Source organism: Pleuronectes platessa, chromosome 5, assembly GCF_947347685.1.
Source record: "Pleuronectes platessa chromosome 5, fPlePla1.1, whole genome shotgun sequence".
Classification (NCBI taxonomy): Eukaryota; Metazoa; Chordata; class Actinopteri; order Pleuronectiformes; family Pleuronectidae; genus Pleuronectes; species Pleuronectes platessa.
Window position 1 is genome coordinate 835,180 of NC_070630.1, and position 13,605 is coordinate 848,784.

The 13,605-nt window shown below is 50.6% G+C and overlaps 2 protein-coding genes across 2 annotated transcripts; one reads left to right on the forward strand and one right to left on the reverse strand.

Annotated features, from left to right (window-relative positions):
* Positions 1–369: 369 nt before the first annotated feature.
* On the reverse strand, positions 370–10,103 carry LOC128440819 (protein IWS1 homolog). The gene is given in 17 exon segments (XM_053423662.1): positions 370–839; positions 1,589–1,700; positions 1,926–1,982; positions 3,202–3,313; positions 3,405–3,522; positions 3,597–3,726; positions 6,172–6,254; positions 6,331–6,481; positions 6,826–6,941; positions 7,106–7,163; positions 7,243–7,386; positions 7,388–7,445; positions 7,619–7,678; positions 8,057–8,543; positions 8,700–8,846; positions 8,933–9,015; positions 9,894–10,103. Coding segments are annotated over 17 exon segments (2,085 nt in total). The 5' UTR covers positions 9,937–10,103; the 3' UTR covers positions 370–713.
* Positions 10,104–11,161: 1,058 nt separating this feature from the next.
* wdr74 (WD repeat domain 74) lies at positions 11,162–13,316 on the forward strand. The gene is made up of 2 exons (XM_053423349.1): positions 11,162–11,866; positions 12,557–13,316. Exons 1-2 carry the CDS (start codon positions 11,258–11,260, stop codon positions 13,073–13,075), a joined length of 1,128 nt encoding a protein of 375 aa, XP_053279324.1. The 5' UTR covers positions 11,162–11,257; the 3' UTR covers positions 13,076–13,316.
* Positions 13,317–13,605: the final 289 nt, after the last annotated feature.

Below are 13,605 nucleotides of genomic sequence, written 5' to 3' on the forward strand. Positions count from 1 at the left end.
CTGGTGCAGTGGAACACGTCTCCTCGTCAGAGAAATGACTTCGCTCCTGTTCGGACCCGTTGACTGATCCTGGTTTGAAAACGCTTCTTAATCTACGTGTTCTCGTGCTTAATAAAGAATAAATGAACAAAATAAAGTGATTTGTTGATCTAATAATTATATTAATAATAAAGAGACATTAACCTACGTTAGAGGAGCTCAGGTTGTGAGTGGTGGAAAGAGGACGAGGACACCAGCAGGGAAAAGAGACTCGTATTAAAATACTGATGTTAGAATATAGATGTTTATATAACGAGGCTCTTTAATGTGTTTGGTCTGAAAACATCACGAAGCAACAAAGCCTGAGAGACCGAAGTGAGAACAGCCGAGTGAAGAGAGTTTGTGACTTTATTAACAAAATCATCATCAGATACACAACATTCATTGTGTGAGTCCTGATCACAGCTGTACAGCTGCTACGGCAGCAGAGAGGGGACAAAACATAAAAACACCTTCACATTCAGAAACAAAAAGGCAGAGGTGGATCGTTTGGTTCCTGAAAAACCTGCGAGGTCAAAATCTCTCAAATATCTGTGACATCACCAGACATTCACACTTTGACCTCAGCCCTTGAGCAAGGCAGGGCCGGACCTGAGGAGGAAGGGGGGGGGGGGGGGGTCAGGAACAAAACACTAAAAAGAAAAACAAGTGTATAAATCCTAGGGAGGTTAAAATCAGAGCGGCATGTGGTTTCCCTGGACGCTGATCTTCACGGCGTGGCCCGGCTTCGTCAGGCGTCGGACTTCAGCGATTCTACGCATCTGCTTATCGACCCGGGACACGCCCTTCTTCATGGGCCCCTGCTGGAAGGAGCACAGACAGGAAGCAGATGAGATGTGTGTGAAACAGTCAATCTGACTTCAGGTAGGTCTTCACACACATTTCAGTTTCACTGATGTTACTTTCGTTAAAGTTTCAGTTCTTCTAACGATCGACATCGTCCGTGAATCTCATTTCCTGTTTCACAATAAGAGCGAATGAATGAAGGTAAAACCGCCTCTGAAGCTGCTGCTGGACTTTTATTGTGAAATATGTGCAGGAAGTGCTGAGTCAGTGAAACTGTTGTTTTAATTTGAACTGAAGTGATCGATCAGTAGATTGACAGATTCTTCACGGTGTCTTTTAAAGCCGAGTTATAATTAGAACGTTTCAGTTTCATCTTCTCACACGAGAACTTTCACTGAGAGGAAAATAAATTCTCTTCCTGTTTAGAGCAGACGTGTTCACAGCTGGAGAAGATGGAACCTTGTTTCAGCTTCGTGTGGACAGCCGCCCAGTGGCTCCTCTGGTTAATTACCAGTAGATCATTAACAGTGTATTTAATAACCCTTTTCTTAAATAAATGTATTTAATGATCAGTTCTTCAAACCAAATCATATTCTCAGATCATCTTTATCGAACCCGTGTCCACACTTCATCTAAGAATTATTATATTTATCCTGTGAATAATTTCAGTTTCAACTGCTATTATTATTATTAAAAGATTATTTTAACAATCTGTAAAAAATATTTTTGAATACCTTCGCCCCCCCCCCCCCCATGTACTCACCCTGCTGGAGTCGCCCTCTACGTTCCACTTGGGTCGAACCACGTAGTCCTTGTTGGACGGCATCGGGACTCGAGCCCGGGCGCAGAACCCGGGGTCACCGGGTCGCAGAGCTCTGTGGGGGGGGGGGGGGGGGGGGGGGGGATATCCAGTTGTTAAAATAATAATATAACCGTGACTTCCTGTGAGATTTTAAAGGGACAGTCCACAATAAGTTAAGTTTCTTGAAACAAAGACAAAATCAAATCAAAATCTAGGGGGCGGGTCCCACAGGACACGCCCCCTAACAGAGCATGAAGTCATAACTCAAATCAGATCATCAACATGAACAGAATCTTACTTCTCCTCTCCAGTGAGCTGCTTCTCCAGGTCTCTGCGAGGCGTCTGGCCCCCGGAGCTACAGGGGGGGGGGGGAGAGAGAGACACTGAGGTTGATATCAGGTAACCATGGAAACACAATCTGACATGTTGCAGTCAATCAACCAATCAACAGGCGGCTTCATGCTGTGGTTAGTTTCCATCACAGCAGCCAGCGAATCAGAACACAGACTCAGACTGGTTTCCTGAAACCGTTTGAATCCCAACGTGCGTCTCACGGAGCAGAGAGCAAACTGGACCGGGCCCGGTTCTGATGGGTCAGGACCAATCGGGTCGACTCAGCTGAGCAACACAACGTGTTCAGCTCCATCACAACACAACGTGTTCAGCTCCATCACAACACAACGTGTTCAGCTCCATCACAACAACCTGAACATCTCATTAGTGCCGTCACTCTCCTTCCTGTTGTCAAACTGTCAGTCAGCACAACCATGCATCACATGACTGAACCTGGTTGGTGGAGAGAAGACGTCAGGTTCCTCCGCCCTCTCCACCTTCTGAGGCTGACTGGGGGGGGTGGGGGGGGGGAGAAATGAAATGGAGGGGTGAAGATGAATGACAGAAAGAAAGAAAAAAAACAGTATGACAGGAAAGACTGAGAGGAAGAACACAGGAGGTGAAGAGCCGAGACACAAGGCAGAGCCGTGAAATGAAGAGGAAGAGGAGGAGGAAGAGGAGGAGGAAGAGGCATCGGAACAACTGAAACTAGATTTGTTTGTTTGGTGCAGAATGTCGTCAACAGCTGCAGGAACCAGTCGCACCTGAATCCTCCTCGAATCCAGCGAGTCACAAAGAGTCAGTTTCAATCTGTTTGAGTCCAAACGTGTGATGGAAATACAGAAGTGAAAATAGACTTGTTCTAATCTAGACCTTCAATCTACGTCAGAAAGCTTCAAGGTTTCTTATCCAACACGAGAACTCTTCATTCTGTTTGTTTGTGTTTTGTGATGAATGGAGTTTAATCAGTCGTATCAATGATCCATGAAGTTTACAGCTGCTACAGAAGAATGAAGGTGAGTCTCCCAAGTGACCAATCAGAGGAGGAGGGATCAGCCCCTGTCCCGCCTCCAAAGGCTCAAACTGAACTTGATGAGCGAGTAGCGGGGGGGGGGGGGGGCACCACGCCGGCAGAACCACCGCGGTGCACACGGAGCAGAAATGCTAACCAGAGATGTTCATCGCTTAATTCGCACAATACACACAGGTCACAGTTGTGTAGCGCTGTGGGAGGACGGTACCTCAGTCGTCGTTTCTGAGGCATCTGCTGATCCAGGTCTCTCTGCTGCCGCTCCTCTCTCGTCATCCCCTTGTAGTTGGACGTCAGACCGAAGATGGGCCGCGACCACTCATCTGGAAACGAGACCCACACACAGATCAGAGACTGAGGAGCACACGACACTCACTGGAATCTGTGAGGAGGAGCTTCCTGTCGGTTTCTTACTGATGAGTTTGAGCGCCAGGTCTTTGTTGGGTCGAGACTCTTTGGGGTGTTTGTACAGGAACATGACGGAGCGGCCGATGCCGCTGTGCTTCAGAGTCTCCTGACTGACGCTGGGCAGCTGCAGGAGGAGACACCGTGAGAACTGAACTGAGACTCGACCTGAGAGCCGAGGTGAACGAGCAGCGACCTCACCTCCTGCAGGATCTTCAGCAGCTCCTCTCGGATCCTGAGCGCAGGCAGCGACTTGTCTGGAAGAGGACTGATCCACTCTTTGATGGCCGACATCACCCCGCTGTCGATGAACGTCTCCTTCAAGTCCTGTCTGAGGGAAACACAGCTCAACGTCAAACAGCTGCTTTCAAACCATCTGGACATGAAGCAGCAGCAGGTTGTCGGGTCCGACTCCAACAACATGAGGGAGCATCAGGCGAGGGGCGGAGCCTGTAGAGCAGCAGGAGGCGGGACATGACGTATGAACTCTGCTGTGGAGGGGTCAGTGTTGTTGTTTACACATCGGCTCTGGATGAGCGACTCCTGGTGGTCAACCATGAGTCAGCAGATCCAGAGCAACAAGAATCATTAACATCTAGAAGCCACATGTGAGAAGATCTGAAATCTGGAAACATCTGAAACAGTTTATATAAATGAGTTGAACAAACTTAATAATAAAAAAAGATTTTTGAAAACCTTTACTTCTTCCACTCTTAACGAAAGAAGATAAATGTTGTAAACGTCTAAAGAAAAGAGTAATGGTTCTAAAACTTTACTATTACTATATTATTACTTTATTATTACACCTGTTATTACTATTAAAACAAAACGAGTCAGAGCTGGATCAAACAGAGTCATGGTCTCCATGGTCCAACCACGTGTGAAGAGGTGTGAGGAGGTGGAGCAGGTGTGAGAAGGTGTGAGGAGGTGTGAGGAGGTGGAGCAGGTATGAGGAGGTGTGAGGAGGTGTAGCAGGTGTGAGGAGGTGGAGCAGGTGTGAGGAGGTGGAGAAGGTGTGAGGAGGTGGAGCAGGTGTGAGGAGGTGGAGCAGGTATGAGGAGGTGGAGCAGGTGTGAGGAGGTTTGAATTGGTGGAGCAGGTGTGAGGAGGTGGAGCAGGTGTGAGGAGGTGGAGCAGGTATGAGGAGGTGTGAGGAGGTGTAGCAGGTGTGAGGAGGTGTGAGGAGGTGTGAGGAGGTGGAGCAGGTGTGAGGAGGTGGAGCAGGTGTGAGGAGGTTTGAAGAGGTGGAGCAGGTGTGAGGAGGTGGAGCAGGTGTGAGGAGGTGGAGCAGATGTGAGGAGGTGGAGCAGGTGGAGCAGGTGTGAGGAGGTGTGAGGGGGTGTGAGGAGGTGGAGCAGGTGTGAGGAGGTGAGAGGAGGTGTAGCAGGTGTGAGGAGGTGTGAGCAGGTGGAGCATGTGTGAGGAGGTGTGAGCAGTTGTGAGGAGGTCTGAGGAGGTGTGAGGAGGTGTAGCAGGTGTGAAGAGGTGTGTGAGAAGGTGTGAGGAGGTGGAGCAGGTGTGAGGAGGTGTGAAGAGGTGGAGCAGGTGTGAGGAGGTGTAGCAGGTGTCAGGAGGTGTGTGAGAAGGTGTGAGGAGGTGGAGCAGGTGTGAGGAGGTGTGAACAGGTGGAGCAGGTGTGAGGAGGTGGAGCAGATGTCAGGAGGTGTGAGGAGGTGGAGCAGGTGTGAGCAGGTGTGAGGAGGTGTGAGGAGGTGTGAGGAGGTGGAGCAGGTGTGAGGAGGTGGAGCAGGTGTGAAGAGGTGGAGCAGGTGTGAAGAGGTGTGAGGAGGTGTAGCAGGTGTGAGGAGGTGTGAGGAGGTGTAGCAGGTGTGAGGAGGTGTGTGAGAAGGTGTGAGGAGGTGGAGCAGGTGTGAGGAGGTGTGAAGAGGTGGAGCAGGTGTAGCAGGTTTGAGGAGGTGTGAGGAGGTGTGAGGAGGTGTGAGCAGTTGTGAGGAGGTGGAGAAGGTGTGAGGAGGTGGAGCAGGTGGAGCAGGTGTGAGGAGGTGGAGCAGGTGTGAGGAGGTGTGAGCAGTTGTGAGGAGGTGGAGAAGGTGTGAGGAGGTGGAGCAGGTGGAGCAGGTGTGAGGAGGTGTGTGAGAAGGTGTGAGGAGGTGTGAGGAGGTGTAGCAGGTTTGAGGAGGTGTGAGGAGGTGTAGCAGGTGTGAGGAGGTGGAGCAGGTGTGAGGAGGTGGAGCAGGTGGAGCAGGTGTGAGGAGGTGTGTGAGGAGGTGTGAGGAGGTGGAGCAGGTGTAGCAGGTGTGAGGAGGTGGAGCAGGTGGAGCAGGTGTGAGGAGGTGTGAGGAGGTGTGTGAGGAGGTGTGAGGAGGTGGAGCAGGTGTGAGGAGGTGGAGCAGATGTGAGGAGGTGGAGCAGGTGGAGCAGGTGTGAGGAGGTGTGTGAGGAGGTGTGAGGAGGTGTGAGGAGGTTTGAGGAGGTGTGAGGAGGTGTGAGGAGGTGGAGCAGATGTGAGGAGGTGGAGCAGGTGGAGCAGGTGTGAGGAGGTGTGTGAGGAGGTGTGAGGAGGTGTGAGGAGGTTTGAGGAGGTGTGAGGAGGTGGAGCAGGTGTGAGGAGGTGTGAGGAGGTGGAGCAGGTGTGAGCAGATGTGAGGAGGTGGAGCAGGTGGAGCAGGTGTGAGGAGGTGTGTGAGGAGGTGTGAGGAGGTGTGAGGAGGTTTGAGGAGGTGTGAGGAGGTGGAGCAGGTGTGAGGAGGTGTGAGGAGGTGTGAGGAGGTGTGAGGAGGTGGAGCAGGTGTGAGGAGGTGGAGCAGACTCTTACTTCTTCAGGTGCATGACGACCTGCGGCAGCAGTGTGAGTTTCTTCAGCGCTGGTTTCTTCTGACTGTTCAGAGTTCGATCCTCCTGTTGGAACAACACACGTCGGTCAGGACTCACACAGAAGCAGCAGCAGCTGAGGCTTTTATTTTGAAGGGCGCACCTCTGCAGCCTCGGTCATCTTGTGGATCATGGCGCTGACCACGTCGTCGGCGTCGCTGATGAACGTCCCTCCGTCCCGGTGTCTCCTCCTCTTGCTGTTCAGGGCTTTCCTCCGAGCGAGCATGATGTCGAAGTCTGACATGAAGCTGGTGCTACACACACACACACACACACACACACACAATAATATGATCTTATCGATAAAGGAAGTTTTATAATACTTTAAAAAGAAAACATTACATTAGTTTCAGCAAAACTTTTTGGACTCAAAATCAAAATAGACAAATATTGTTATTTTACTATAAAAACCACAAACCTGCTCAACTGAGTGTTTAGAAAATGTGAATCAAACATTATTATTCACATATTTATAAAATAGAGCAGATTTTCATACTTTAGTTTGTCTTATTAAAACGTGAGTTGAGTCTGAAGTCGGCTCTGTGGACTCGTGAGTTCACTTGGTTCTAGTTTCTGATTGGTTCAGTGAGGTTCTTACTCTTGACCGCTGCGGTCGACTCCGTCGTCCGACTCCGACTCCTCCTGCTCCTCCTGCTGCTGCTGCTGCTCCTTGGCCTGTTGCTTCTCCCCCTCCAGGTCCTCCTGGTTGAAACCCTGCAGCAGACACACACCACACATGAAACCAGGTGCACACAGTTCTCCTGCATTGAGGTGAAGAGTGATCGATGCTGATGTGATGAAGGTGAGGACGAAGGACCGAGACGAGGAGTGAAGGAGAAACTGTTTGTTGAGGAGGAACCTGTCGGAGCTGAACTCACCGTGAACTCCTCCTCCTCTTCCTCCCCGGACTCCCCGAAGATATCTGCGATCATCTTCCTGCAACAAACAGAGGTCAAAGGTCAAACCAGCAGCTCTGGGGCCGTTTCCACCGACCAATGAGAACTCCTGAACTCACTCCTCCTCGTCTCCTGATTCGCTGTCGCTGCCGAACAGCGCCTGCTCGTCCTGGTGCCCCCCCGCCGCCTTCGCGCTCTCCTCCTCGCTGCCGCTGTCGGAGCCGAGCTCCCTCAGTTTGGCTGCCAGGCTCTTATCAGGCCCCCCCCCCCGCGTCGCTGTCCGAGTTCTCCTCGTCGTCCGACACCGCCCGACTCCTCTTGGCTGCTGAAGAGGAGAGAACAGGAAGCATGTGACGGGTGTGTGTGTGTGGGGGGGGGGGGGGACGGACACGTTCCACCAGGTGTCATGTGATCATCAGTTTATTAACTTTTCGTTTTTCTGATTTATGACATTTTAACAGTTTGAATGAGTCACGATATAAAACCATCTCTCACCTGGTTTATCTACTTTCTCCTCTTCCTCACTGTCTGACAGGATGGCCTTCTTCCTCTTCACTGCGCACACACACACACACACACACACACAAACACACACCACACACACAAACACACAATCATTTTCAATTCAGGAGAAGTGGTTCAGCCCTCAGGTTTCATCACGAAGCTGCTCTTCTCGTTTCAGATTGAAAACTCGAGGTTTGTGTTTCACTCCGGACGAACACACGTCCTCTTCCTGATTGGTTCTCATCAGTCACATGACTCGACTACCAGCGGCCAATACAAAGTGTTGCTTTACTTTACTCTAACTCGTCCCTAGAATTATAACTAAGCCACCAGAAGACAATCTACTTCCTGTTTACAGCACATGACCAGTGTGGGTGTGTTTGTGTGGTCGACTGAGATCATGTGACTGATCTGATCTGAGGTCAGTACCTGGCTTCTCGTCGTCGCTCTGCTCCTCCTGCTTCTCTCCGTCACTTCCGGCTGCAGCCTTCCTCTTTTGTCCCTCCTCCTCATCCTCACTGTCAGACTGCATCACAGCGTTCCACTTCCCCCCCCCTCCCACTTCCTCCGGTTTCCTTTCCTGCCCCCCCCCCTCCTCGTCTGAGTCTATCTGTGCCGCCTTTCGTTTTGTGGGCGTCTCTGTGTCAGAGTCACTGTCGGCATTGGACTGTTTGGACGCCGCAGGTTTGACGTCCTCGTTCTCTGAGTCGCTGTCCACGGCCGCTTGGGGCCTGTCCCCCCCGTCCCCCCCGTCCGAGCTACTCCCTCTGCGTTTGGGAGGAGGAGACGACCCCTCCCCCTCCTCATGATCCGACGCTCTGTGTTTGACCGGTGACGAATTGTCTGATCCACTCGTCCTGCGTTTCACTGGGGAGTCGCCGGCGGCCGGACGGGGGGCCTCCACCTCGGAGTCACTCTTGTCGTGGTGGCTCCCGGGGGCCTCCACCTCGGAGTCACTCTTGTCATGGTGGCTCCCGGGGGCCTCCACCTCGGAGTCACTCTTGTCGTGGTGGCTCCCGGGGGCCTCCACCTCGGAGTCACTCTTGTCGTGGTGGCTCCCGGGGGCCTCCACCTCCGAGTCACTCTTGTCATGGTGGCTCCCGGGGGCCTCCACCTCGGAGTCGCTGTCGGCCGCTGGTCGCTCCTCGTGGTCGGAGCCGCTGGCGGCCCCGCTGGGCTCAGCGGCCTGGGGGCCGTCCTCCTCGGGGCTGTCCTCGTCCTGTGGAGACAAACAGAAGAACCATGAAGAGACTCACTTCCTCTGTGACGTCAACAGACGGTCAGTGGGCGGAGCCTCGTTCTGACCTCAGACTCGTGTCTGTCGCTCCTCACGTCCTCGCCGTCTGTCCCCGGGTGTTCGTCCTGAACCGGAGTGCCGCCGCCGTCATCTGAAGGACACACAACAGGTCAGGAGACACACAACAGGTCAGGAGACACACAAGCAACACAAGTCCAACGTTCAGGTGTAAATTCACCTCAAGGATCTTTTATCATCTGGAAACTAAACTGTTAAATGAGCAGTTCACGGTTCAGCTGCTCAACAGGTGAACACATTGATTTCATAATTCATCTCAGCTCTGTCACATCCACATGTCGGAGATTCAATCTGAACGTTTGCTTTTAAATCCAGAAAACAACAAAACGTTCATCAGAATTTGAAGTTTCACATTTTCTTGAGTTCAGTGAAATAAAGTAAAAACAAATCCTGCAGCGAACACGCATCAGAACAACATGAACCTCAGATCAGCAGAAACACGTGGGAGTGAATCTGATCTGAGATCGGAGCTGAAGTTGGAACTGCTCTGATAGAAATCAGGTTGTTTTATCTCTACAGCTCCACGTTCATCTCACATGAAGACCAAGTGCACAACGAGGGATTCGAACAGTAAAACCATGTGTTGATCAGACGTCAAGATTCAAATCAGCCCCGATCTGATCTGAGACCAGTGGTGAAACACCAGAGCAAGAATGGATCATTTCACATCTGCTGCTGAAGGGGAAATGAACACACGTCCTGCAGTGAGCAGTTGGACACCAGGTGGTTGTTGTGTTGATTATTTCAAAACACAGAAACCGGACATTTCCTGTTCGAAAGCCAAACATTAGCATCGTTAGCTCACAACAACAAGCGATGCTAATTCTCCAGCTGAGCGTCGCGTGGATCAAAGTTAAAAATAACTTTAGACTCAGCGACGATGAGAAAACAGGAAGTCACCGGAGCTGCGTGGTTTTACCGGGAAACAAAGACAGTTTGTGTGTGTTTTACCGGAGCGGGCCCCGGACATGAAGTCCTCCTCTTCCCCGTCCATCAGTCCCCCCGACGCGGATTCAGGTTCAGGTTCAGACCCGAAGAGCCGGAACCACGTTCACTTTAATCTCACGCAGACTAAATCAACCAGATACTAGCGAGGAGCTGAGCTAAGAGCTAGTAGCTACCCTCCACAGCCTCAGAGCCAAGATGGCGGAACTACGTCATCTGCACACGCGGGCGCTGCCTAATGGCGTCACTGCAGTTTTAAAATAAACTGTATTATCAACACCTTGACCCAAATTAATCTAAGGGTTACTTTTATTATAGTTAATTTAAAGAAAATAGTTATAAAAGCACTAATTTTAGAAAGTGGAAAAAAAGTGAATAATAAGGATTATAAATTAATTTTACAAACACAGATCATTTGTCCAGGTTGTTTTAAACTGACTCTGTGATTTGAACATCATCAGTTTAATATAATTTGCGTTTTGAGGATCAATAGGTGGACAATAATAAATACTGTGATTTAATTGTTGAAATTAGATTTAAAGGTAATTTAACGCCATCGTGTACGGAGGCTCATGTGCACACTGCCCTCCTGTGGCCACAGTTTGAAACTACGTGACGACTGAGGTTAGAGCGATTTTTTACATAAAGGCGGAAATAATAACAAAGTAGTACTTCCTATGACTATCAAAATAAATATTTACTCTAAACAGAGGTGTACATGCGCAATGTGACCACAGGAAGGCACTGTGATAAACGAAGACAGTGCTTCAGATTATAATTTAACTATATTAAAGTGCAGATAAACTTCATCATGATGATTGAAAAAATAAATATTCAGAATTGATTAAAAAACGGTCGTGCACTTTAAAAAATATAAACTCTGTAATTTTTTTTAATCATTTTATGATGATTACTATTCACGTGAAGCTCAGTTTTGATTCCATCTCGCCTGGGTTCGTTTGATTCCAGATTACAAACAGATAAATATCAGGAAGTTTACAGAAAGAAGACACACTATGGACACAGGAAGGCAGCAGACACATATTTACCAAAGCATTTAACAAAACGTGTAATGGTAAGCTGCACATTTGTTAAATACTACTATAATAATAATAATAATTTTAATAATGTTTTAATATTCATCTTTACTGTCATAACATTTTAATCTTCCTGCAGGTTTCGTCTTCGACTCAGAAAAAGTTTTCAGTTCCGTTTTATTTCTCTGAACTGAAACAGAATGTCAATAAAGTTTTGGAACGTGGTGTGACGTCACAAATGTGCGACACACGCGCAGAGGAAGCACGCGTGTTTTCAGAACCGGGACCAGCTTGTGTCTCAGTGCGGGTCTCTGCGGGTCTCACAGCTTGGACATGGGGGAGCGGAGCCGGCTGTGCTCCGTGTGGCTCGGCTCGGAGACCGGGATCCTGAAGGGGGTCAGCGTGTCCCGGAAACAGGCCTTCAACTTCTGCAACACGAGCCACCTGAGCCGGGACCAGGAGCTGCGGGCGCTGTGCTGGGGGGACCCGGCGGAGAGCGAGCTGCTGGTCGGGGCCGTGGACGGAACCGTGAAGACGTTCAGCACCGAGAAGGGCGAGTTCACCGAGAGCCGCCGCTGCGGGGACCCGGAGGACGGCTGCTTCACCGGGCTGGCGGCGCTCGGCGGCTCCGGGCTGCTCACCTGCGGGGAGCGCGGGCCGGTGCGGGTCTGGAGGGAGGACAGCACCGAGCCCGTCGCAGAACTGGACGCTGGGAAGAACGTGTGCAGGATGCGACTGAGCCCGGTTCATCCGAACAGGGTCGCGACCGGCGGGAAGGAGAACGGCCTGAAGATCTGGGACCTGGAGCGGCCGGAGGAACCCACGTTCACCGCCAAGAACCTGCGGGACGACTGGCTCGATCTGCGGAGGGCGCACTGGGTCCGAGACATGGCGTTCATCCCGGAGACCGACAAAGTGGTGACGTGCACAGGCTTCCATCAGGTGAGACAGAGAGAGAGAGAGAGAGAGAGACACAGTGAGTGAGTGAGAGAGAGAGACAAAGACACACAGACAGACAGAGAGAGACACATACAGTGAGAGAGGGACAGAGACAGACAGTGAGAGACAGAGACAATGAGAGATACAGACAGACCAGGTGGTGACGTGCACAGGCTTCCATCAGGTGAGACAGTGAGAGAGAGACACAGTGAGAGACAAAGACACACAGACACACACACAGACAGTGAGAGAGAGACAGAAAGTGAGAGAGAGAGACAAAGACACACAGACACACACAGACACAGAGAGAGAGAGAGAGACAGTGAGAGAGAGAGACACAGACACAGACAGAGAGAGAGACACAGACAGTGAGAGAGGGACAGAGACAGACAGTGAGAGAGAGAGACACAGACCGAGAGAGAGACACAGACAGTGAAGGACAGCGAGAGAGACACAGACACACATACAGACAGACCGACAAAGTGGTGACGTGCACAGGCTTCCATCAGGTGAGACAGAGAGAAAGAGAGACACACAGACAGACAGTCAGAGACATGGACAGACCTGATGTTATCAACCATAAAACCGACCAGCTTTAATCCTAAGGTTATGAAAGAGAGCGCCCCCTCCTGGTTGTGAAGTCACTGACGTGTCCTCTGTACAAACATCACTTTGCTTTGTGTCCTCTGTCAGATCCATGTCTTCGACCCGTCCTCCCCTCAGCGCCGGCCCGTCCTGGAGGCTGATTATGGCGAGTACCCGCTGACCGCCCTGTCCCTGCCCGCCGCCGGCAACACGGTGGTGGTGGGGAACACCCACGGAGAGATCGCCCTGCTGGACCTGAGGAAGGGTCTGGTGCGCGGCTGTCTGAAGGGCCTGGCGGGCGGCGTGCGCTGGCTGCAGTGTCACCCGTCCCAGCCGGTGGTGGCGTCCTGCGGCCTGGACCGCTTCCTCCGCATCCACGGCCTGGAGGACCGCAAGCTGCTGCACAAGGTCTACCTGAAGTCCCGACTCAACTGCCTCCTGCTGTCCAGCCGCGACCTGGAGGACGCAGCGGGGGAGGCGGGGACGGAGGGGGTGGGTGAGGAGGTGAAGGACGAGGAGGACGAGGTGTGGGACACAATGGAGCAGGTGGAGGAGAAGCCGAAGAGGAAAACAGGGGAGGAAGAGGAGGAACCACAGAAGAAGAGGAAAAAGAAGAAGAAAGCCTGAGGTGGGATCAGAGACGTTAGACATCATCAGACTGAGACACGTGGATTCATCTCTGTACCTTCATTAAAACATAGAAGAAGAAAGATCCTCACCTTATTAATAACAATCAATGTTTTCTCACCTCAGTTTCTTTGCTAAAACTTGTAAATTGATATTTTATATAAACCTCAAAATACAACAGTTAAATTCTGTTCTGGTGAAATGTTTATTTTCAGTTTGTTAATAAAGATTTGGCCAGAGACGCTTATTGTGATTGGATGTTTGACCTGTGAGCGACAATCTGTTTATTATTGTGTTATTATTTTATAACTGAGTTGATTCCATGTGGTCTCATGATCAGAACATCACCATGTCACATTCATGAGTGAATAATTACACATCTTCAGGTTTCATCTAAGTTGTGAACATGAGGTTCAACTTATATAAAGTGACTTTAGGAAGAATTGTAAGTTCCAGATGTAGTACAGTAAATGTACTCAGTTACTTTCCATCACATTTGAATACTTTGATTAACGCCCCCCCCCCCCCCC